This window comes from Pectinophora gossypiella, chromosome 17, assembly GCF_024362695.1.
Source record: "Pectinophora gossypiella chromosome 17, ilPecGoss1.1, whole genome shotgun sequence".
Taxonomy (NCBI): Eukaryota; Metazoa; Arthropoda; class Insecta; order Lepidoptera; family Gelechiidae; genus Pectinophora; species Pectinophora gossypiella.
Genome location: NC_065420.1, coordinates 8,020,628 through 8,047,940, shown reverse-complemented (window position 1 = coordinate 8,047,940; position 27,313 = coordinate 8,020,628). Strand labels below are relative to the sequence as shown.

Genomic DNA, 27,313 nt, shown 5'->3' with positions numbered 1-27,313 from the left:
AGCCCTGACTCCAGGGATGATGAGGTTGGTAATCCACCTCACAACCCACACGATAGAAAAAGATATTATTAACACGATACATACACGATATTAAATAAATAATAATAGCGTATTTTTATTGAACAACATTACAGAAATGGTGCAACCTAGTGCGAAAGAGACATACAGTTTAAGAGCCAAATTAATCAAGCAATATTAAACTGAGTACCAACAGACGTCACACCTAACTGAAATCATCTTTGAAAGATAACCAATCCTTTTGTTTGCTGAATTTTGAACAGAATTGCTGTGTCATTAACCGTATGATTTATGCCATGTCTAATATATATCTATATCTGTAGCCACGACATAAATTGCACAGGCATAATATATGCGTAGGTATTTATGCAGAAAAAAAATATTTTCCGCAAAGACATTGTAGTTCTAGTGACGTACTTAGCTTGATAACAGTATCATTCTGCTTCTCAAACGAGTCGCTCTTATAGTGCACACAGCTGTTCTAGCAATTATTATTGTTTTAAGTATTTTGTAAAGTAACCCGCGTAACTCAAGTTGCTCAAGATAAATAAGTCATTTATTAAAAGTAGTGTCGTCGAGGCAGAGACCTCTGTTATCGTCGCAGCCGAGATGCGAGCGCCTCGTATGCGCCCGCGCACTCATATCGCTCGTCATTTTACAGCCTGACATTTACAACTCTACCTGACTTCATTTGGTAACATTCGAAAAGAAAGATTTTAGTCAGTATCCGGCGCCAGCGATGCTTACGAGTATTAGTTCAGTGCGTGTGTCGTAATACGAACGTAACCTAAGTGCTACTTTTTCTGACTCTCACTTTTTGTGCGGATCATGACATCGAGCACTGAATGCATCAGTGCTAACGTACTTACCAATTCGAACATACGCCTCGCCGGCAAACCTGATACATCATGGAGGGAAAATTCGAAAAACGTCCTGAAACAAATCAAGAGTTTTTTCCGGGAGACGACTGTGGAGCCGTGTTTGTTTATTTACCAACTATGCATCGCGCTGTCTTCAATAGCTGTGCAAAATATGCACTTGGAGAAGTCCTGCAGAGTAAATTTTCAATTTGGAGATGAAATATGCGATCGCATAAGAGATCGGAATACAACTGGACTTGAGGAACAACTGAACGCAGTTCATTCACTGGTTGCTAAGGTTGTCGCCTGGAAGTTCCCGCTTCAGACGGCTATTCCCGCTGTGATGGTGTTGTTTGTGGGAGCCTGGAGCGATAAATACAGAAGGCGAAAATTTTGCATACTGCTGCCCATGACAGGAGAAATATGTACTAATATTGGACTATTGCTTGCTACATATTACTTTTACGAGCTGTCTTTGATTGGAACAGCACTTATAGAAGCACTGCCTGCTGCGTTCACTGGAAGCTACATATTCGTGTTCATGGGAATGTACAGTTTCATGACCGACAGGACTTCGGTAAAAAATCGGACTTTTCGTTTGGGTATTGTTGCTATTTGTGTCAATTTGGGAACACCTGCTGGCACGGCTCTCAGTGGACCGCTCTTGCGGATTCTTGGGTACTATGGGATGTTCTCTTTGATATTAGCATTACATTGTTTAAGTTTTACCTACGGCATGTTTAGACTTGAAGATGTATGTCCAGTAGAGAACGAGACGAGTGTAAACAAATCAGGGTGTGAACTAAGAAGCAAGTTGCGTGAAGTTTTTGGTCTTGTGGCGAAAACTGTGTTGGTGATACTGAAGCCCCGTCCATTTAGAGGAAGGGTGCAGATATTCGCCGTGCTCGCCCTTTATCTTATCATGGTTGGGCCACTTTACGGTAAGTTTGTTTTACTAATCTTGAGCAAATTATTTAACATGACTTCACAAATAGGTGTTATTTTAACTTCGAAATAGATATCTCAGCATAAGAAAATGGCATGCGAATAGAACAATAATTTAGACAGTTACAACATTTTAGTGTTCAGCTGATTTTTTTCTTTATGTTCTGTCCTGTGAACAATGCACAGATAAATAAATAAATAAAAATAAATCCAGTCTGCAGGCTGGTAATAAAATTAAGTACTCACTGTTAACATTATTAAAGTAATTGGCGTCCTTATGAAGGTCGACTGGTTTCCTATTAAGAAATAGGTAGGTAAGAACCTACAAAACTTTGCATTTAGGTTGACCTTCGTGACAGGTACGTGTCAAGTTACATTTTTTAAAACTAGATAACCTAGTGAACTTTGTAACACCCTTTTACATATTTTCTCACCGGTTAAACCTTCCATGGACTATGACAAAAATTTCAAAATCGGCCCAATCGTCATCGAGTTTTAGCGAAACAAATGAACAGCAATTGATTTTTATATATACGTATATCAAGCTAACTAATGAATTGTCTCTTTAAACTATTCGCGTGATACAAGGTAAACCTCTTTAGGACCTTCGTCTTGTAAGGGCGCATTTCTTGCCAATTATTTATAATTGACAGACGACTGTTAAGTACCTACACTGGCAGAATTAATTATGTTTTAGGTTACTTTAATACTTACATCAATGTGGAATAGGTGCATCGTTGCAGATAATCCTAGTTCAAATGCACTTATATAAAGAATATTGGTAACTAAAGCACAAAATAACGGGTTCTTACCGCGTTTAAATGGGGAAATGAGACTCCCGATATCCGATATCCCCATTTAAACGCGGTAAGAACCCGTTATTATGTGCTTTAATTATGATAATAACCGCGTAAACTTAAAACAATGTATACTGGTAACTGTTAAGTTATACCTATATTTTTACTTGTTTTTGTTATGACACTACTTAGTAAAACGTATAAAGGCCACATCGTAGCAAGTCATCTAAAAAAAGCAATATTGCAATTTGATTTTTGCGCATACAAAGGTAAGTGCGCAATGCAGGCAAGTGCTTTGATGTGGCCTTTTTATCCCTCAGCTTTAATTAGGCGAATCTTAAAATAAATCCTCCAGTAAATGATCGCTCAATATTTACTGGATTAGAATGAACATATTCTGAATTAGTGCTTGAGGCGACAGTTAAAAATTATAATTAAAACACATAAAAACGGGTTTTTAAAAATAAAAAAAATCCAAAAAAAAAAGAAATATAAATTTTTGGGTAGTTAAAAATTAACCTTACATTACGTCGCACTTACGAGCACATTGCCTTACCTAATAAACCATACTTCACCGCGGTGCTCTACAGCGCAGGCCATCGAGGTTGCGTTCTAAAATCACGTAATAAATTAATGTGACTGGACTAAGAAACTAGACCATTGGCCTCCATACCATATAGCTGCGGACTTCACATGTAATGGATATATATTGCTCAATATATTTAAGTAGGTACCTACCTACTTATATAGGGCGTTAGTGACACGAAAAACAAACATACTGATTTGTTTTCTTTTTTTTTTAGGTGTTTAGTGACACCGTAACGAAAAAAAAACATTCGCACGTCTACTTAATTGTACTAACAACGATGGCTGGTGTTTTGTTGTCGGAAATGTTTAAATTAAGTTTTTGAGATTTTGTTGCGCCGCAATGCAAATCGAACAATGCAATGCAACCTACAACGTGCAATTACGTGTTGTACATTATTGATTTTTAACACCTTTATCTTTTTTTTAATATAGATTCTACGCAACTTAAAGAACATTATGGGACGGAAAATAATTGAAAAATCACTTACATTTTCAGGAATTTTTCGACAGGAAATTCCACGTGATATCGAATAACGGCTGAATCATCCCCTAAAGTTTTCGTTACGGTGACACCCCTGACGGTATCACCCTGTATAGAAATAAGTTTACGTAAGTTACTGTGACAAACTGTCAATTCGATTTTGCTTACATAATACCTACTTGATGGTTACTATGCATAGTAACGTATCTAGTAAGATTTTCCTAGTAATTACGTCTTAACGTGGAATCGGAAAATCCACTCTTCCGTGAATTCGTAAAATATCATAAGAATTTGTTAAAGAATACATTGCGAAATAGCCAGATTGTACTTCTGGGATAATAACGCTTCCGGGGTTTTATTTTCGTCTCTAGATAATTCTAATTTAGAAAAAAAAAATTAACTCGGACGGCACCTGAACTCGCAGTTCTTGGCAAGCCGGGACGAGCGTGTTAACTGTTACACTACCGGGTCCTCCTCCTGTGCATTCGAAATTCATTCCATTTAAATTTTCTCTTTGTGAGTTTCCCTAAGTACGGATAAGTCCTATAAAAACAAAAAAATATTCTAATTTGTTTAGGTATCAGCTATGATATAAACTTGTCACCGAGCTGGAAACTCCAACTAAATATGGAATTAAGAATAGATACCTATTAGGTTTAAAATATTATAATGAATAACGATGACTTTACTGAATTTAAGAAATATAATAAAGTGAAAAATGGCCAAAGTTGTGAGCTATGATCGTTAGTTAGTGGAATTCCTAACGGGTAAGAAATAGCATCATGTATAAAAAAAAAATAGTTATATCAAGAAATTATCGATACCTTTAAACACAGAAAAGAACAGGACAGAAGATATTATAGCGGTTTATTTCGTGAAAGTGGTTTTGAAAAAGGCTTTTAAATGACTGTTATTGATTAAAAAGAAAAAGAAAGTGATCCTTTTAATATCTTGTTATAAATCCGGTGACGTATTATGTTTGTTAAAACCAGGTAAAAACTGATAATGTGTAGTTACTTTAAGTGGTTATTTCATCCACTTTGGTCAAAGATTATTCTATAGAATTAACACAAATATTCACACGTATTAATAACAAAAGCAATGTGTTGCCATGACCGAGGCGACCGCATCAATTGTCATTGACATAAAAAAATAATGACCTTATAGTAAACAGGCTGTATGTTAGAGATCCGTAGGTATGACGTGATAAAGCCATAACATTAAAAAAAATGAAGTTGATGGAGAAACTTTTTTCAGTGTAGATATACACTTAAAAAATCTGATCTTACACATCGGATAATACAATTGTTTTATGACTATATTTAATTATCATACGTAATAGGCAATGGTTCAAAATTTTCACATCAAAAAAAAGGAAAAAAAATAAGAAGTAAGCAGGTATAAAATTATTAATATAAAATAAAAGCAACGGAACCCAATTTTGTATTTTCACATTATTTCTTCATATAAATATAACCTACTCTTCAAAATTCACAAGACGCTGATAAGTTGAACTACAGACTACAAACGTCAAACGACACGTTCCTTTTGTGGTTTACCTTTAACCATACCAACATCTGAAGGAAAATAAAAACAAAGTGAGGATAAACCTAGTCATAAATAATTAAAATAATAAACTTCGATAAAGTAAAAATCAAGTTAATAAAACTAAAATATTTTGTATTATTTTAAATTTTATTTATAATACAGACAAAATATTAAGTAGTACAGTAATATTTCATTGTCAACATACAGACATTTGTATACATATAAGTAGGTACCCGTATTATTTAGTGTCAATATAAATCGATTCCATAATATTAAAATAAGAGTGTCCAACAGAGTAAGAAATAATATTTGGAGGAACATTCTGAATCTGTTGTAAATACTAGATTTGCGGTCCCTAGTATAAATGAACTGTTAAATACGTACGTAAATAAAGCAGTTGAGACATGATGATGGTGATTATAATTATATTATCTTAAAGTATGCACGAGTACGAGAGAGTGGTGTTATTCTTTCTCACTCGATCCTGTTTGCAAAGCAACGACGAACTTTCCAGGCTATGTTCCTCAAACATCTTCGTTTAACCTTCTAATTTCATGGATAACAGACATTTTATGCATCTTTTATCTTTGTTTTTGGGTATAAATGATGACCGTTTTTATTACACCCAGGTACAATTACGTCTTCCATCCATTATTATTCTGATCAAAATAAAGGGAAGCAATATAAGTAGGTAATGTGATCCAAATATAAAGCAACGATTATTTTTATATAATATATTATTCTTTTGCCATTACATTGTATTTTGGAATAATGATGTAATAATAAAATATCATGAGAAAATAGGTAATTATCACATCTATAATATTATTTTTAGCCTGGATGGTCCCTCATTATCTTAATATAACTTTATTACTTATTACTTAAGATAATCCGACTAAACTCATTCACGAAACTAGAAATATATTAAGTATATTATATACTTCTATGTACATCGGCGTTTTACACGACACACTGCTTACCTATTCATTATCTCTCATACTTTTTTGAGTAGATACATTTTTTACTTCTAAACAGTAAATATTATATTTCTGTTACAGGTGATTCCCAGGTGGGGTATTTGTATGCAATTCGCAAATTTAGCTTCAATGAAGTTGAATACAGCGTTTATGGTGCTATCAATATCGTCCTCGGGTTGATTGGTAAGTTGTTTGTATTTGATAAACCTGCTAATTAATATAATAAGGTATCATTCAAAATGGTCCTGTTTTGGCATTTTGGTGTCTTTAAAAATCTTAAAAATTAGGTATACTATTTGACATTGTGTAAAGTGCGAAAATACGTACAAGTTTAAAAGACGAGTGCATTTAAGTAATCACCAACCCGCAGTGGAGCAGCGTGGTGGAGTATGCTCCATACCCTCTCCGGTTGATTGAGAGGAGGCCTGTGCCCAGCAGTGGGACGTATATAGGCTATTTATGTTTATGTATGTAAGTAAATAAATAATGATAACTGGATAATTTCCTAGGTCAAAGATAAATTATGAAATTCTGATTGCTAAATAAAGACAGATTTAAAACTGTCAAACAACGTTTTCTTTATTCTATTTAAGTAAGTACTTAAATTATTTATAAATAGAATAAAGAAAAATGTAAGAATAAGTGCGACATTTTGTCACGTTTTTCTATGACGTCACAGGTTGCTTTTTCATACAAATTCCATAGTAATTTATTGTACTAAGCCTCCAAAGACCTCTGACATGGCTTATGTAACGACTACATATTTACATCAGTAAGTTGTAGCGGGGACCTACGGCTTCACGTGCCTTCCGAAGCACGGATCATCGTAATTACGAACAATCAGGCCTGTAATGTGATAACAAATTTAGGGATCACAAAGTTATTTTTGTGATAAGTGTGTCTCCCCTGGGATTCGAACCTAGGACTTCGAGATCGTTACTCTAAAGCTCAACCACTGAACCAAGGAGGCCGTTATATGTTAATTGACAGGTTACCATCGCATCGCCTATTTATTAATTAACTAAATGGACGGAAAAACGAAAAGTATGAGGAAAAAACAAAAAAAGTTAAAGGTCTAATCTGCGGTCAGGTATCCACGAATAAACGGACATTGGAAAAATTTTAATCATTTAACGTAACAAGATCGAATAAAAAGAACAAAAAACACACAAAAGTCATTTGCAATGTCGTCTGTCGAATGTCTCCATGTAGTCTTAAACCCTGGGTAAGTTGGCTGTGACAAGGTTTGACACAGTCACCTTGTATTACGAATAACACTTTCCTTAATGACACAGGCATCAAGAACATACGACATATTGAAAAAAAAAAACAAGGTAACAATTAGACGTCGACAAGAGTTACTTAGCTTTGTAAAGGAATTTCCAAAGCCTGGTTAGTCACACCTGGTTACTGTAGGTACTTATTATTCTCAGACATAACGATGGCGATGCCTTCAGTTCATAATGATATGCAAAAGGTATTTTTAAAAACGAGAATCAAGATACGACTTTTGGTATTGCCATTAAGTTTCCACAAGAATATAATAAAGAGACGGATTTAAAACATACTTTGTATACTTAATCGTATTTAGCGATTGTGTCCGAGTTTGAGTCTTTACAGTATAAATAAGTATAAGTAATCACAGAGTAACAACAAATATAGTAAGCACAGGCAGGGTACAATCCCCAGTGCAATTATACGTTTGTCGGTACCAAGAGTGGTTGTCAAAGTTTTTGACAACATTTGACTCTATCTTCCAAGATTTATGTATCTATTTTTGGGCATACCATGCTACTTAATCTTCTGTGTCGTTCTATAGACATTACTACAACTACAATAATTGTTTCCGATAGATTACGATCTTATAGGTTAGCAGAACACAAAGCGACCAATACATAACACATACATACATAAACTCACACCTATTTCCCACCGGGGTAAGCAGAAACTATAGAATTCCATTTGCTTCGATCCTGACACACTTCTTTTGCTTCCTCCACATTCATCAATCGCTTCATACACGTACGACGGTTCAGAGTATATCGTATACAAATACATAAAAACTACTAAATCGATTATTTCGAAATCGAATTACTCGTTTGAACCTAAAAGGTGTAGTCTAATCTCTATTGTGCACACAAAAGAATCTTTAACACAAGATATATAAACGATTTTTTCCCAATTGGGGTAGCCAGAAGTACATCCGTCACAAGATGAACTGAGTACCCACGCTTCACCAAGCTTTCAGTTAGACCAACGTGGTAGTGAGCCGTATCGTCGTCTATAATGTTCGAGCCAACTGTATTAGTGAAAACTGCACTAACACAAAATCTTTCTATTATTATACCAAGACCGAGATACGACTTTAACACACCATTCTACTCGAATTATGCATCAGTGGGTTTTATTTTAAGACGCCACAAATATATTGTATAGGTATCAATATAATTTAATCTTCGTAATAAACATTTAAATGCAAATCGTGCGCCATAACTTCTGAAGATAAAAAAAAAAATAATACTTACAGAGTCAATGAAGGTTTTTTCTTGGATAATTATCACTCGATAGGTATCCAGCGAAATCAACTAATACCTAAAAACAGACAGCATAATATACTGTGAAATTTTATTCTGCCGGCTTGTTCTGACGATTTTACGAAAATATTTTTAAGTTTTGTCATAATTTACCAAATAGGATCCGACTCGGCTAAAAGACAATGTGGTGTATGGTATTGTTAAGTACATTATTTTCCATTGAAGCTAATTTAAATAACATCATAAAATATACGCAGAATCTATTAACCGCCTTAGCTATTGAAGCGTGAAGTCAGTTTATCAACAGGGGTCAAGGATGCAGTTGCATTCATAAGAATCAATCTGAATGATATTGTACATTGTTTACTCTTTTGACTATCTCATTACGTTACAATACAAAGATTAAAATTTAATATCGCATATTTTTTAAAGTATTTTAATTCATTCGCTAATGCTAATGGGTAATGTTTTTTAACAGTCAGCTAAACGCTATAATTAAAACACATAATAACGGGTTCTTACCGCGTTTAAACCAAAAAACCGATATCAAAAACATAAACAAGCGGCAAAGAAAGAGGGTAGACAGATATGTCTGCCCGTAGAAAATTATGGATCTACCTACTCCACTCCATTCTCATCAGTCATCCCGTGATCATGGCACTTGCAACAGTGTCGAAATATCGGGAGTCTCATATCTCCATTTAAACGCGGTAAGAACCCGTTATTATGTGTTTTAATTATGATAATAACCGCGTAAACTTAAAACAGCTAAATGCTAATCTCATACTCCCTCTCGGAAGCGGTCAGGTACGCAGGATATATTAAGGTGCGCAGACGTTCGCGGAAAACGCAGGCGCACACACTCGTCTTACCCCTCCTTGCTTCAGTGGAACGGAAAACCGATACGACTGAAGGAGAGGTCAGATGATGTGTCTGACCTAATCTCATACTACTAAAGTAACCAACCAGCATTAAAGTGACCTCCATCGGGGGTGAGGTAAATAAAGCTCGCCCCTAGCTCGTATTGGTGCGGAGCAGAGATTGTCTCTTCTACACGTAGTAATATTGTTTATTCTATGACTTGATTTATACAGTTAAGTACCAATCTTAGAATCAGTAATTTCCCAGATCACGCCGATACAAGTCTTTGAAAAGATTACGAAATCTTAGAAACAGCATTTGATTATACGTTTAGAACGATCAAACAGCTCAATACTTGTTACACACCTTTTAAGGATCAGTACATACCTACGAAGCTAACACATGCAATAGTGTAATTTTATATTTATAGGGACACGCATCCATCATAAAAAATAAAACTAAGTGTTGAAATCAGAAAATTGAATTCCATGGTCCCTGCTTACCCCGGCGGGAAATAGGCGTGCGTTTATGTATGTATAATGTAAGACTACAGAAAATGTGCAAAATACGCATCGTTTACCATTATGGAGTACAGATGGCGCTGTAAATTAATTTATAAAATGCCAAATGCCCTTAGCGAGTTTATGACATAATGCAATTCATGTCATATCCAAAGAAACGACGATTTGAAAAAAATGTAAGTTTTACAAAATTATCAATGTATGTCTATGAAACTTTTATGAAATAATAAGTTATGTATGACGTCATCGAATAGTTGACAAACGTCTTTTACAGGCATCCTGACCCTATCGTACACCCATGCGACATCCAATTAGGTCGTGAGGAAGCAGCCTTAGTCGCATGGTTTCATTGTTTAATTATCAACTAATAGTAGAGTGAATAGGCATTTGCTGGGTAGATACGCGTGCCCCATCTTGGGCCACATCGTTAACCTACCAACAGATGACACTGTGTAGGAACCAATATTAAATACAGAAAAAGCAATTATTTTGTAATTAAGCTTTTCTATCAATACTTGATACATGTGCGTGCGACCTTAACAAACAAGTAGCATAAATTACTAAATCACTTATTACCTACTTGCTGGTCCTTAGAACCTACTAAGCGACTAGTGTAATTCAAACTAGTTTACAAATATTAACCTACTGCGCTCAATTTTCTAGATAATAGCGACAGGTTTTGCCTAGTAGAAGACTTTAGATATTGGGTATTGTAGCCAAACTTGAAATGAATTCTTGTATAAGTCGACATTTATCTACAATGAATATTATTATACAACACTGCACATATTATTCCAACGGTTATAAGTAGAAGATACCATCATCTCCCTAGCATTATCCCGTTTAACACAAGGTCCGCTTACCTAACCTGAAGATTTTACAGGTCCAGTTTTTTACAGAAGCGACTGCCTGTCTGACCTTCCAACCCGTAAAGGAAAAACCTGCCCAGTTCAAGTTAGGTCACATTCCTCCAAAAATGCATAAGTAGAAGGTACCACAAACCAGAAATCTTTTTAATGTGATTTTATTTAGGTTTTCTGGAATTTAACAGGGATGTTAAAGAGAAAAATGAAATTCAAAACTATCGGATATCCGAAATAAAAACCTATCCGAAACCGTAACCGAAATAAAGGTTTCAGATAATTTCGGATTAGGGCGGAATTATAAATGAGACACGTATATATATATACATTGTTTTTTTTTCTATTGCTTTGTTGTTCATTATTTGTCAGTTATTACGGGATTGCTTACAGTACACTTTACTTCTATATTTCATAAATAAAGTCAAATGTAACCTACATTGTTTTAAAAATGTAATATTCCTACCTAACCGAACCTCTGAAACCAATGAATAGTGCGGAATTATTAAGTATAAGTATTCACTACAAGTAAACAAAATATTCATATCCGAAACTTTATATCCGTAACATTCCTGAGGTGAAGGTAATTAAAATAACTTTGACTATCAGACGAAAATACCCAACCTGACAATTTTAACCACGTGTACATTGTACCACTCAGTAATTAGAAATCAAACTATAAGTACCTACACAAATGGCCCTTCTTTTGAGAAATTAGAAAGACATGGAAGTCATTAGAAAACAATAACTAATTTCAGTATCGATTAGTAGTACCTACCTTTTACGTCAGAAGCAGTTGGTTATTAAGTAAGTACGTACAATATTGGACGTTCGGATACAAATATTAATACATGCTAGAATATCAAATCTATTCTTCTTTTTGGGGCTTCTCTCATGTCGTAATTATGACGTCATCACAAACTCGACATCATGACAGAGATGATACTTATGCATCTATTACTTATAGTGGTGAACTGCAGAAGCCTTCTTTGTTATAGCCATTTATGGACACGTAAAATTATCAGAAGAATTCGACGCGTCATTTCATTAGATGGTACGTTATCTGAAAAATTCATTTACTTGTTTTTCAGATTAACCGAACAAAAGTCGACCTTTTTTGTTCTTCTTGATTATGGTTCCATATAAAACTGAAATTTCTGTCAGTGTGTACTATGCGGAAGAATTTCGATCAACTTTCAGCATAGTCCGTTTTTACAACATGTGCGGGACGTTAAACAGCTGAGAGTAACCAATATTTTTTTCTATAGATGATCTATAGATGCTGAAAACTTCTTTTTTTAAATTGAACGATCTCCGTGGTCCAGTGGTTGAGCGTTGTGCTCACGATCCGGAGGTCCTGGGTTCGATTCCCGGTGGGGACATATCACAAAAATTACTTCGTGGTCTCTAGTTTGGTTAGGACATTACAGGCTGATCACCTAATTGTCCGTAAGGATCATCCGAAGACACGTTAAGCCGTTGGTCCCGGTTACTACTTACTATTGTAAGTAATTAGTCGTTAAGTACATGAACTATGTCAGCTTTTGGCTGTCAGCTTATGTCGGCTTTTGGCAGCTCAATAGTAACCCTGACACCAGGGTTGATGAGGTTGGTAATTCACCTAACAACCCACATGGTAGAAACAGAGAGAAAAGATAAAGATTATTAAATGAGAACTGTTTTCATTTCAGGTACATTCTTCTGCATATCATTCCTGAGCAAGAGAATGCAAGTACAGGACAGCGTAATAGGTGCTCTAGCAGGTGTGAGCAGGATAGCAGCATGTTTCGTGTTTGCGTTTGCTCCAACGCGACCCTGGTTCTATTCGGCCCCTCTGTTTAACATCTTCAGCCATTGCAGCTTGACTGCCATCCGTTCTATGGCTACTAAGAGTGTACTTCCAGAAGAAGTTGGTAAGCACAAACAATTTTACACCTTATAGTCTGTCATCCTATACATACACATAGGTACAGAAACTGACGCCTATTTCCCACCGGGGAGATCTTACAATTTATTATTATCTGTTTTAGGCTTTCTTACGGAGGAAGGTTGATCATGACGCCATGGGATATCTTATGTGCAATTGTAGGTTTGGAGCAGAACAATAATAAACATTTGATGATTATTTGACGACGTCATTGCTCATTATTGCACTAAAATTTCATAGACACGTTTTGATAATTACGTTGTAAAATATATATAAGTATAGGGTGTCATCTAAAAATCGTCTTTTGTTCGGATATCACTCGAAAACATAACATCAGCATCACTCCTAGAGGTGTAGTATACACAGACACTCCCCACCAGTGGACTTAGCACCGTAAGCACGCGACTCTTTCTCGCCGCGACAGAGATCATCTGTCTCTTTCTGTGCAGTTCTGTGAGAGAGTGACGGGACGTATGTCGAGGCGAGAAAGAGTCGCACGCTTACGGTGCTAAGCCGAAAGTTATGTTCATGTCCCATGTAATTAGGGGCGAGCCTATTGCCACTATCCGGGCACAACTCTTGGAAACCACGTGATATCAATTATCTATGATCCAAACAGGAAATCAAACTCACAAAGTCGAAATTAATGGTTAACGTGACACAAAGATGTAAGTCAAGCGCGAACAGGGCTAATACGCAGTCACGGAAACGGATGGAGAATGAAATTCAAATTCAAAATCTCATATCGATGTACAGCCATGAGCAATATAATGTACCCACTTTAGGACTCTGTCGCACTAACATATTTGACATTTAGTGAGACTTACAGTTCAATTTGTCAAAAAAGTTAATGTGACATGGTACCAAAGTGTATGTTACATATTAATGCTCGTGACCGTACTGTATTGTATTTTCCAGCGAAACTGAACGCGGTAATTGGGGTAACAGAAGCGCTAGCTCCTTCGATCTACATGCCTACTTCCAGCTATATCTACGTGTCCACGATAGACTACTTGCCCGGGGCGTTCTACTTGTTCGACGCAGCCCTCACGCTGGTTGCCCTGGGGCTGTTCGCGTAAGTTACAACTTCTTACTTTGCCTTATAATGTTGATAAAGTTACTCTTTGTCTTTTATAATGTACAGTGGTCTTTGTTACCTATTTACCTAAGGCAGTGTTATTGTCTGTAGAGTGTCATTGAAATAGCATTTTTTTTACCTAATACTTACTGTAAATATTATGTTAGGTAAGTACCTACTAAGTAGTAGGTATATAAAAAATAAATATAGCTCTAAAGAAAAAAGAACGAAGAAAGTTTACAGGTTATCTAATATAATAATATAATATAACGTCGACATAGGTGTATATAGTAGTATCTAACACCTACTCCTGGCCAGCTGTTTAAATCCCACGAGGCGAGTCTATTGCCTATTCTATTTTAATTTCGATATCTAATTTATAATACTTCTCCTTAATAAAGTTTGATATTTTTTATTACAAAGTAACTAATACTCGAGCAGCTTTATTCACACAGAGCTAGGAAAACGTGTCAAATGGACTGAAACGTGGAATTTTGTCTCTCATACAAAAGTCATATTAAATCCCGCGTTCGCGTGTTCCGAATTCTCAGCTGTGTGTAGTTGCCCGCAATTTTGTAGCAGGCCTAATAAAACTGAATTTACGACGTTTTTTTTTATCTTAGGTTTGACTAAACCCTTCAAAAAAAAACCTTCTTTTACAGATTTGTCTACATTTTAGTGAGGAGAAGAGACAGAGACTGTGTTAAGGATCCTGCGAGAAAAGAAGAATTTGCAAGATCCAATGAAGTAGCAAGATTTTAGGTACATTCGCGTTTATAGTATTTTTGCTAGTCTCGCAAGACTTCATATTTATTTATCTAGATTTAGCCGTCCTATATAAATATAAAAATACCATTTTAAGAATGTATACAATATATTTTATGAATCTATTGCTATATTGAGATTTTTTAACATATTTAAGTTAAGTGTACTTAATGAGAAATTAAACTGATTTAACCTTTACATTGTTCAAAATATTATACATTGTTTTAAGATCACGCAGTTATTATCATAATAAAACACATAATAACGGTTTCTTCCTACTCCACTCCAATCTCATTAGTCATCCCGTGATCATGACACTTGCAACAGTGTCGAAATATCGGGAGTCTCATATCCCTATTTTAAACGCGGTAAGAACCCGTTATTATGTGTTTTAATTATATTATACTTAGTCTTTTAAAGGGCAGTTCTTTTTCCGTAAGTAGCAAGTTTCAAGCCGCACCCACCAAGCATTAGTATTGACCTGTGGTATTGACCTACTACCTACATTATAGGTCCCTCGTATTTAACTACAAAAAATCTATTGACAAACCATTTTCAAAGCGGCGATACTTATTATGTTTTTTCATCAGGTTCCCGACTACCGAAAAGTATCCTTGCTGTATTTTTGTTTAAACAAACGAACGTGATTTCATAGGCGTTTCAGCGTCCCGGAACAGCCTAACTAATATGAGATACCACTAATCCTTTAGGGTCGCCACAACGTTAAGCGGATCTGTGCAGGGTCAGACCAACTTATGCTGGAAAGTTCTACAAACTTCTACGTACTAAAACTTGTTTATTCTATCGCCCAGTGTAAGTTACTCCCAACGGCTTAACGTACCTGCCGAGGCATGGATCATCTTACTTTCGGACAATAAGGTGATCAGCCTGTAATGTCCTAACCAAACTAGGGACCAGGAAGTGAGTCTCTGGATTATGAGCTTAATGCTCAACCACTGGACCATAGAAGATGTTGCCTTTACTCTACAATTATCATAATCATAAACAGCCTATATACGTCCCACTGCTGGGCACAGGCCTCGCCTCAATGAATCGGATGGGGTATGGAGCATATTCCACCACGCTGCTCCACTCCGGGTTGGTAGATGTGAGTTTACGGTTAATAGCCGGGACCAACGTGCCCTCTGAATCACGGAATCATAAGTTTTACTTTTTCATACAATCAATTTCCAAAGAAAGGACAGTCTCACAAAGTGATTTCGACAATGTCCCCATCGGAAATCGAACCCGGACCTCCAGATGGTGAGCCTAACTCTCGCACCACTAGACCACGAAAGCTGTTTCTCACACACACTCTACAATTATGAAGTATTATTGTTTATTCTATGCTGTAATAGTAACTGAGTCGAAAGCTCGGGAGGTTTATCTTGCGATGAATGTACCTGACTTCCCCAATGGATGAACAGCCTCCGTGGTCTAGTGGTTAGAGCGTGAGGCTCACGATCTGGAGGTCCGGGTTCGATTCCTGATGGGGACATTGTCGAAATCACTTTGTGAGACTGTCCTTTGTTTTCTAAGGACATTACAGGCTTGAATCACCTGATTGTCTGAAAAAATAAGTTGACTCCGTGCTTCGGAGGGCACGTTAAGCCGTTGGTATCGGCTATTAGCCGTAAAAATACCTCCACCAACCCGCAGTGGAGCAGCGTGGTGGAGTATGCTCCATACCTCCTACGGTTGATTGAGGGGAGGCCTGTGCCCAGGAGTGGGACGTATAGAGGGTGTTACTTGTTAGTGACCCAATGGATTACCTATAGTCGTGAGCTTGTATTATATCTATGCGACAAGATTGTACAACTTTTCACCGTAAGATAGCATTACCCGCGCCATGCAGCCACTGAACCGCTCCCTTCAGTGTTTTACAAAGCAGATTGATTGATAAGAGATAGTCGAAAGACTAGGTTTGACAATGTTGACAGCTATCTACAATCTTGTAGAATAGTCTGGGTGGAAGCTATCAATATGAAGAACAAATAAAATTAATGCAAAAAAATTGTATAAGATGGATTGCTATACGCATTTCACCTCTTTATCTCATCATCATCATCATCAACCTATTAACGTCCCAACTGCTGGGGCACGGGCCTTTCCTATGGATGGATAGGGAGATCGGGTTTTAAACCATCACGCGGGCCCAGTGCGGATTGATGTTTATTAACGACTGCTAATGCAGCCGGGACCAACGGCTTAACGTGCCTTCCGAAGCACGGTGGAGCTCGAGGTGAAAACTTCTTTTTGTGGTCACCCATCCTATAACCGGCCTTTGCGAAAGTTGCTTAACTTCAACAATCGCAGACCGAGCGCGTTAACCGCTGCGCCACCGAGCTCCTCTTTATCTACAGACGTACTTATTATAATGGTGTTTGCGTCTTTTCTAAGTTCAATGTACGACAATCTTTGTTTAAATAAAACGAATGGAGTTATGACGTTTTAAATTACGAGTAACTGACACTAGGGTAAAATATTTGTCTGTAAAAACGTGTTATAAAATAATAATAACAGCGGTATTTGCAAAGGTAAAACAAGAAAGTTACTAAGTAATAAACACGTGACAAAGAAAAAACCAAACAGAATGTTAAAATTTTAGTATTTTATTTTATTCGGAGAGCTTACAGCATATATTATTTACTCAGACTAAATCTTAGTAAAAAATAAGGGCTAATTACAAGCTACCACAAATAGAAAAAAACAGTTTACGGAAGTAAGAACACTACATAATAATTATATAAACAAAAGAAAAAACATAAAACAAAACTAAAAACAAAACATAAGCAAACCTAAAAAAATAAATATAATATAAGTACCTAAACCAAATAACCTAAAGTACCTAAACCAAACCTAACTAGGAGCTGTAATGACCACTGGCAGACAATGATTTAATAGATCTACTGGTACCGCAAAACAGATCACACTCAGCATTGATGCTATTAAATAAACTCATGCACTGATGCAGATAGCTATTACTTCTGTAGTTCGTGCGACAACGAGGAACGTGAAGCAAGCAATTCCGACGAAGTTGTTTATTTGGTACCTGTAACTTGATACTGCAGGGGAGATCCGGACAATCTATCTTAGCTTGAGCAATCCTGGCTAGAAAACTAACATCAGCTATTTTTTTTACTACCTACTATTGTGATGGTACTATGATGTAAGTAATGATCTGAAAATTAAATAAGGCATTAGACAGATTAAACTTCGCTCAACATCGACAGTGTTATTAACAAAACCTCGAAAAAAGATAAAACTAGGTTAGCCCGTGTCACGAAAGAAGCCGGCGCGCGGCTCTACTGTCGCAGATCCTGCATAGAATAATAATTATTACGACTTGTCAATTAGTTTCATTAAATTCCGTCGTATTTTTTCGGGATTATTATTTTAAACCCAGTTTATCTTTAAACTTCATTTTGTAATAAGGCGGAATGAATTTATAACTTCGAATTTATAGTGCACTTAAGTAGTCGTGGGAATTGGATTCAGTTTGAATATAAAAAAGGTGTTGATAGGATTAGTTACTAAAGCAACAACTGTGTGGGCGTGAGCGATACTTGGCGACATGACACCGCGCACCGACGCAGTTGGCGGACGCACCATGATTGCGCCATAGTTGCCAGCAACAAATTGGTTGTGAAATGTGCAACAAAGTACAGTTCCACAATAAAAAACTGCATTCATTTTTCTGGTGGCGGAACCATGTTGCCCTAGTGAAATAGGCCGAAACTTTAACGTATCATATATAATTATGTTATAATGAAGTTATCCGAGGCCACATAAGATATTGTGATGGATGGAGGGAACCTTCACAAAACTTTGATGAATTACGCTATTCCAATTCAACTTAGTACTCAATCTACGTCTAAGAATGACAGTTTTGTAAACGGAATCGTATAAGGCTTGGGCTAAAATAAAAATATATTGCCTAGTAATAAAATTGCTAATCAGTTTTACATCGTTGTCCGTTGCGATTCCTGATCTTCCATGTACGGTCACGAGCATTAATATGGATACACTTTGGTACCATGTCAAATATGTTAGTGCGACAGAGTCCTAAAGTGGGTACATTATATAGCTCACGACTGTACGTTACAATTTTTATTTTTTATATTAATTTTACGGCCTCAGTGGTCCAATGGTAGGGCATTGGGCTCACGATCCGTGGGTTGGGGTTCGAATACCGGTGGGGACATATCACAAAAATCGTCTGTGATCCTTAGTTTGGTTAGGACATTTCAGGCTGATCACCTGATTGTCCGAAAGTTTGATCGGTGCATCGGAATGCACGTTAAGCCATTGGTGCCGGTTACTACTAACTGATATAAGTTAGTAGTTGTTACATGAGCCATGTCAGGGGCCTTTGGCTCAATAATAACCCTGACACCAAGTATGGGGTTGGTAATCCACCTCACAACCCACACGACAGAAGAAGAAGATTATATTAATTAATTTATATTTAAAGACTATTTGTTAATAAGCAACACATCTATGCCTTAACATAACATAAAATCGCGCCTTTATCTCCAAAAAAGAGATGTATGCACGCAAACAAAAAAAATAAAATGTTTATTCACTCTAACCCTCTGAAGGTTTTCACACAGTGACATATTATATGATATTATGGAAAAAGGAAAGTTGGTCGATCAAGCGACTATGACCGCAGTTTATAAAAAGAGACACATAAATGCGCTTCATCAATCCCCGATATTACAAGTCGGGAAGTCCTCTAGCCGTCTATCAATCATAATATCCATTTTAGTACCGAATTTTTTAGATAAAACGTTACGGACACTGGTTCGAATGTAAAATATTACAAGCATGTAACGAAATATTTCATTAAATGGGTTAAGAGACAAATAAGGTAGGTACTTACATTTAAAGCTTTTCCAGTGGCTTGATCTTGCTTGTCTTTTTGTGGTAGGCTCGCCAAAAACGCAGTTAAATGTGACTCATGTTTGAAGAAAATAAATTTGCAAATACAAAACTCTCACAAACGAAACAATATAAATCGTACTTCTGCACAAGAGATATTTCTGTCCAAAAACTTCACTGATATCTTCCTTGAAGAGGAAATATGTCGCTTTAAAACTGACTTAGCCGTAACATTTTGGCGGAGTGAAATGAAGTTTATATAATCATTTTACCGCTTATTTATCCAAGCTTGCGTATATGTTAGGCTATGTTAGGCATGTAAAAGTTCCTACTACCTATCATTTTCCTGTAATATGTTACCAAAACGAGGTCATATCGATTGCAGTGTCAAAAAGTTATCAGATCTCATGTAGAGCCAAGAGCCAAACTCTACACGCCCTAACTATACAAACTCTAAAGTTACAAACTCTACGTATTAGGTAGAATTTGAGGCTTGTTCGTTTCGTTACTACAAGAATTATATAACAGAATGGCAATGAATAGCCAATAAATTTGTTGCCCATGGCGATGGCATAAAATTATGGTAGTAGAACTACTTTTCAAAAAAAAAAACTTGTAAGTAAAAATATATGTGGCTATCGAAAACACTTTTTTGAAACAATGCCAGGCAACGTTCTAACATATTACACTGAAAAAAATAAATTTGATTGTTTCCAAAATCTACACGAGCTCAAACCTTTTCCACGTGAAAATAATACAAGTAGAAATAGAAATGTTTCATTGTGACCATGTGTTCGTACAAAATGGTATTACAGTATCAACATGGACCCGGTAAGGGCATTGCAACTATTAGTCAGGCCACTAATTTAATGAACGTTTATTTTATGAACGTCTAGAGCCCTATGGCGAGGTTTTTCATACAACTATTTTCCTTCGGCTTTACAGGCTGCGAGAAGTAGTAGTTTAAGTAGTTTTAGGCGGATCAGACGTTCGAAAAAGTATTTAAAATTTTACGATTCCAAATGTGAATTTTTAAATTAAAAACATAGGTATTTTTGAGTTTGAGTTTGAATCCGCACGTGGCAGAAACCACGCAATAACAAGGAAGCGGAAGATAATAACTTTCAATATGTCATTAGGGGTACTTTGTTTCAAACTAAAATTCGGTGTGACTTTGTAACTTAAAACTTTGTCCTTACCCAATTCTGTTCTCAACTTCTAACGAGTAGAGCATAACTTTATATTATGCTTAGTCGTTAATTTTCAGTTTACACAGATGCTGACTACATCTGAGAACAATGCACAATCAAAGAGCAAAAGTTCAGTCACTGAGCCCAGCGAATTATTTGTAAACAGTGGTGAAATTATGAACCATAAGTTGTCATAATTATAAAATTTATGTCTTTGTAGGTGTTTTTGGTATATTACAGAAACGACATGTAACCAGATGGTCTGAAGTGCAACCAGTTAATTTATTACTTTGTAAGAAACTGATTGGACTGATTGCAAGTACTAAAGAAATTCTAAAGTTTGTATTTAAAAGGATTCATTATAGTATAGTCGAACGTTATTTTAGTGAGCGTTACTGAAATGTTTATAAAAAAAAATACTACTCATCACCCATACTCAGAAACCGTGATAGCCTTGTTCACAGAACGTGAAGCCTTACATCGCCTGACTAAACCATTGAATTAGACTTTATGAGTTTGAATTCATGTTTAGATAATATATTATCACGTAGTTTCCAGGATTGGTGCCCGGTTAATGGCAATAGGCTCGACCACTATTACATGGGACTTAAACATAGCCGGCGAGAAGTGGCTATATATACTACACACCTCTGCCTACCCGTTTTGGGAAGCAGGCGTGATGTTATATTATGTTATTGCTATTTAACTGCAGCGCTTTTGTTCTATTATTTTCCTCGCCCTTGGACTGCATCTAGCATAGAAATATGATTCTTTTTTATCTAATACATGCATATGCTCACGGCTATATTTCAATTGGGGTAGTCAGAGGTACATCCATTGCAAGGTAAACTAAGTAAAACACCAACGAACTTTCTGTTAGACCAACGTGATAGGTGGTGATGTTTGTCTGATACACGTAGGTATTACGTATTCGTCAGAAAACAAGGACACAATCAATAAAAACAAAATAAATAGAAAAATGTTCTCATATTTTTGCCCCTACTTCATCGTGACGTTGGAGGTGTAAGCTATTGAAAGGGTACTCATACCGACGTCGAGAGGGATTCGAAATTGCATTTCCGTTCAATTTAGCTCTTCCATTAGCACCCTTGCGCCAGCCTACACCTGAATGGTTATAGGTGGAACGTGGAAAATATCGTTATTTATGTTATAAATACGCTATCAGAACTTCAATGTCTCGCGTCATAAAGGTAACAACACATAAAAGGACTAAAAGCTCTCAATTATATTCTAGAACGATCAAGATTCAAAGAAATTCGATGAATGAAACATTGTTAAGCTGGATTTATATATACTTTTAAACAAGGTAAGTAAGTAGATGCTTTGTGAACTCCCCCTAGCATTATCCCGTTTTCACAGGGTCCGCTTACCTGACGATTTGATAGGTCCGGTTTGCGTTTGGTCCGGCCTGTCTGACCTCCCAACCCGCGAAGAGAAAACCAGCCCAATACATTTTAGTTCACATACCTCTGGAAATGCATTTCTTGGGAATGTGAGTTTCCTCACGATGTTTTCCTTTACCGCTGAGCACGTGATAATCATTTATGATCCAAACATTATTATATTAATTCGAAAACAAATTCGACAATCATTGGTTTAGGCCTGTGCTGAATTCGAACCTGCGACCTCAAAGTGAGAAACAAGCGTTCTACCAACTGGGCTACCACGGCTTTGTAAAGATAATAATTATATTATATTATGATAAAATAGCATTACGTGTTTAGTTACATATAATTTGCAATTCAGATTCATTTGTTTACCCTTAAACTTGGAGGTAATGTGACTTGATGGTTGATTATTATGAATAACAAGTATTCCGTGACCCGTAAATTTTGCTTTTGTAAATAAACAATTAAAATAATCTTTTCCTGTCCACATCTGTCCACACAACAGTAGGCCTAGCACGCTAATGTCAAAGTTGAACGTCTAAGAGTAAATGTCACAACGCGAGTTGTCAAATTTGACAGACGAGTTAAGGTTCCACACTCACGCATTGACTTGCTCGCGACTTAAATATGAAAAGTTTGTCACACAAATGATGTTAAAAAAAATCATCATCATCATCGTCATCATCAGCCCATTAACGTCCCCACTGCTGGGGCACGGGCATTCCCTATGGATGGGTAGGGAGATCGGGCCTTAAACCATCACGCGGGCCCAGTGCGGATTGATGGTTATTAACGACTGCTAATGCAGCCGGGACTAACGGCTTAACGTGCCTTCTGCAGCACGGAGGAGCTCGAGATGGAAACTTTTTTTTTTGTGGTCGCTTGTTGCTTTACTTCAACAATCGCAGACCGAGGCTCGGTCACCGAGCGCGTTAACCGCTGCGCCACCGAGCTCCTCAAAAAACTATAATAATAAGATATTCCGATATCTTGAAAAAAATCGTCGATGTTCCGATAGTCGCGGTATCAAGGACCTTGTTTATTTCGCGTCGCGTCCCGCTTACATAGCGTGCTAGGCCTGCAGAGGTTTTCAGTATCACAGAAATCGAAATAAATAGTAGTAGCACACCCCGGACACTGCATACAAAAATTTCATTCTCATCGCACGCTGCCTAACGCGTATGTGCGCTTCTTAACTCCTTAGCGGCTTACAGCCATTTAAAACTTTAGTAAGACCCAGAGGAAGTGACGTCGTCTCTCGATACGAATTGGTTGGCGAAGCGGGGGGCGAAGAGTTACCGTTCTACACATCGTATTATTCTTTATTCTACGGTGATAGGGAAATTATTAAAACCTTATTTTGTACGTAATATAATTATATTCATAGCTACTGCTAAAATAACGAAATGCCTTTCACAAAGGGAGATAATATACAGGATATTTCAATCTAATATGATTTTAACAGAATCCCAAAAGTAAGTAAGTAAATATTATTTTGGTTCTACTCGTATTTTGTTTCCTACGTAAACTCCAATGCTGAAATGATCTCTCTATTATTTATCTTTGTACCAGTTGAATATTTTATCAAAGGTAGTGGATAACTAAATGAGAATGGGTAAATGCCTATGGAGCTTTTTAATGGCAGCTAGAACAATATCGTGGGTACTAATATCATCAATTCAAAAGTATACTATACAAAAACGCTTTATTGCACATATAAACACAACACTAAAACAATTACAAAAGTGACAAGAGAAGCACAATCGGCCTTATCGATAAATAGCAACTTCTTCCAGGCAACCTTACAGTGAAAGAACTTGCTACATAGTGGAGTCGGGGACGGTGCAATACAGTTATAAGTTAATAATGCAATATAACTTAAAACGATCTACATAAAATAGTATTCTGTAAAAATATTACCATTCAAAAACATAAATGTGAAATGAGAGCCAAGTTCAATATTATGATAAATGCCTTGGTTGTTGACTTCAACTACAAAAGAAGTGATATTGAAATGGGTGCCAAGTTCAATGGTCAGTCCTGAAATTTATTTATAAGTAACAGTATAAAATATCATCTTAGAACATAAGATAATGTATTGTAGCCTAAACCTACCAACGAACTATTATGTTCGATCGCTAGTTTCTACCAACAATCTAAATTTTCGGAATTATAAAATAAGAACCGACAAATACTTGTATTCATATATAAAAACCAGTTTCCTAATCCCTAATTTACGTCTGTACAATGCAATACAAAACACTTTATTAAGTACTTACACATAATTTCAACAAAAATGACATATACAAAATAGCAATAGAAGTATAAATAATCGGCGGGTTCCAATATTAAACTTGGTTCTTAAAACGTATTTATCAGCAGTGTTTATTATTCATTAATCCCTGTCTAACGGTGTTATCTCGGTATCCTCCAATTAATCATGGAACCTCTTCATCGCGGATAAGGGATAATACCAGCAAATTGAATTTATCGATCGATAATTGGCTATAATCGCCTGCATCAGAGTAACGTAACCAGTCACTCACAAGTCACTTATTAACTTTCTAGTCCAATAAAATTCCTAGATATAACTTGATTGTCGCGATACGCACACACGGAGGCATTTGCAAGTTGGAACTCAACAGGTGCTTTGAACAGGCACTTTAAAAGCAGTGAGTTATTTAACATACAAAAACTAACAGTTAGTCTAGGACTAAAAGTCACTACAAAATAAAATTGCAGTCACATGTTTTAGTGTCTAAAGGCAAGTGATGTCTTTTAAGAAACATCGAATAAGTCTAGCATTGGATACACAATACAAAGCTCTTTATTAAGCGCACAAAGGTGTATAGAAGACATATTATATTATAGGAAACAGATAGTATTACTTACTTTGTATTATTAATCTGTGTACTAAGTGCAATCTTCACTATCATAGTTGCTTCGATCATCATAGACGGCGGCGATACGGCTTACCATCTATCAGCTTGGTTTAACAGAATGCTCAGTGAGTTTTTACGTAGTTCATGTTGCTATGGGCGTACCACTGACTACCTCAATTGAGATATAGTTTTTTTTTCTTTTTTTTTTAAACTACTGATAGCCCGATAATCTGCGGTAGCGTTCGGAATAAAAGGACGTCGTTCAGCCTAAGTCGCGGCGTGAACCATGACGCTGGTATCCTGCCGAGTGAGGCCACAGACATCGCGAATCGCGACATTTGCGCACATAAAAGTAAGTGCGTAATGCAAACAAATGTCAAATAGCAACGTTTCTTTCTTAGATAGGTCTTCTTACACCATGGTCGTGACATTATTTATTATTATGTTAAGAAATCGTACCGTGTGGTTCGGGGTTTGATTTACGGAGCTATGCGGGATGCAATATCCGAGTAGCAACTTCGTTATCGCATCGATCGCTGTTACACACTTCGTTGCAGGACACGAGCATTATTTTTAAATCGCTTGCCTTAACTCGCGTTCGAAAATATATACCCATTTCACGAAGCACTATCATTTGCAAGATGAGACAGGTATATACTTTCGCATGCGAGTTGAGCAAGCGATCTCTATCACCTTAGTTTAACAGAAGGCGAAGTGAGGTAAAAAAAGTAAAAAATATTTATTTACCAAATAATGTAAAATTAACACAAATTAAAAGCGGGCCCTGCACTAGGGTTTCCCCTGTATTGCAGTAGCCCTATGATAAGACAATTTTTTTCGTAAAGATTAAAAATACGAAGTTCGGTGGAGTTTCAGGTATGTACATTGAATTAAAACATAATATGAACATAATGATATATTTTAAATTTAAAGAGATCGTATTAAACATAGGTGCAGGTAAATAGTTCTTGCTGTGGACGTATCTCTGACTACCCCAATTGAGATACAATCTTTTTTTTTCCTTTTTTTTAAACTACTGACAGCCCGATCGCCTGCGGTGCGGTGGCGTCCGGCCGGAATAAAAGGACCTCGTTCAGCATAAGTCGCAGCGTGAGCCACGACGCTGATATTCTGCGGACCCTGCTGAGTGAGGCCACGGACATAGCTATAGTAGTGATATTATGTTAAATAGCATACGATTTCAGCTATCATCTGAAAATTACTATAACCAATACCTACCTATTGGATAGGTTATAAAATAAACAAATTGTCGTGAAAAAACTTAATTTCTCCATAGTCCGGTCTTTATTTTTAAACTTTCTTGGGGGTCTTATGTATTGAGATAACGTGATTGCATTACGTATTTTAATTAAGGTTTGGATACAAAACCTATTTGGATCAGGTCTGAGCTGAGTCATCGACTGATGATTACGTAGTTTTTAGTCAAAAAAACAATCAAACCCGCGGGGTAAAATCAAGTAATATGTAAATTACTTGATTTTACTACTACTTGAATTTGCTAATTAAGTTCTTGCATGATTTGATTAATACCCAACACAATACTCTTGGATAGTTCTTTGAACTTCATCAGTTTATGTCCTCTAGAATGCGCTACTTTGAATTTAGTGTGATGTCACTTAGTCTATAACCAAAGGAAAATCAAGTCGCTTCTAGTGACATCATCATTGTTTTGATAAGCAAACAGAGAGCTATCACGGATTCTAAACGACCTCCATGGTCCAGTCGTTGAATGCTCACGATCTCACGGAGGCCCTGGGTTCGATTCCCGGTGGGGATGTCCCCACCAAAAAATACTTTGTGGTCCCTAGTTTGGTTAGGACATTACACGCTGATCGCCTGATTGTCCGAAAGTAAAATGATCCGTGCTTCGGAAGGTACGTTAAGCCCTTAGTCCCGGTTACTACTAATGTAAGTAAGTAGTCGTTACATGAGATGACAGGGGCCTTTGGCGGCTCAATACTAACCCTGACACCAGGGTTGATGAGGTTGGTTCCCCACCTCACAATCCACGCGATAGAAGAAGAGACGGATTCTAAACAAGTTTTTAAATATATTTTTTATCACCTCCTGTATAAAATAATTAGCAAAAACGACTTGCATCGGCTGACAGATGATAGGTTATAATATAGCTAGGTTACTGTACGCATTTCTTGCTTTAAGAGTTATT

General features: G+C 36.6%; 1 protein-coding gene across 1 annotated transcript; it reads left to right on the top strand.

Annotated features, from left to right (window-relative positions):
* The first annotated feature begins 462 nt into the window (after positions 1-462).
* Positions 463-14,975, top strand: LOC126374271 (uncharacterized). The gene is made up of 5 exons (XM_050020789.1): positions 463-1,819; positions 6,296-6,397; positions 12,682-12,903; positions 13,836-13,992; positions 14,658-14,975. Exons 1-5 carry the CDS (start codon positions 847-849, stop codon positions 14,755-14,757), a joined length of 1,554 nt encoding a protein of 517 aa, XP_049876746.1. The 5' UTR covers positions 463-846; the 3' UTR covers positions 14,758-14,975.
* The last annotated feature ends 12,338 nt before the right edge of the window (positions 14,976-27,313 follow it).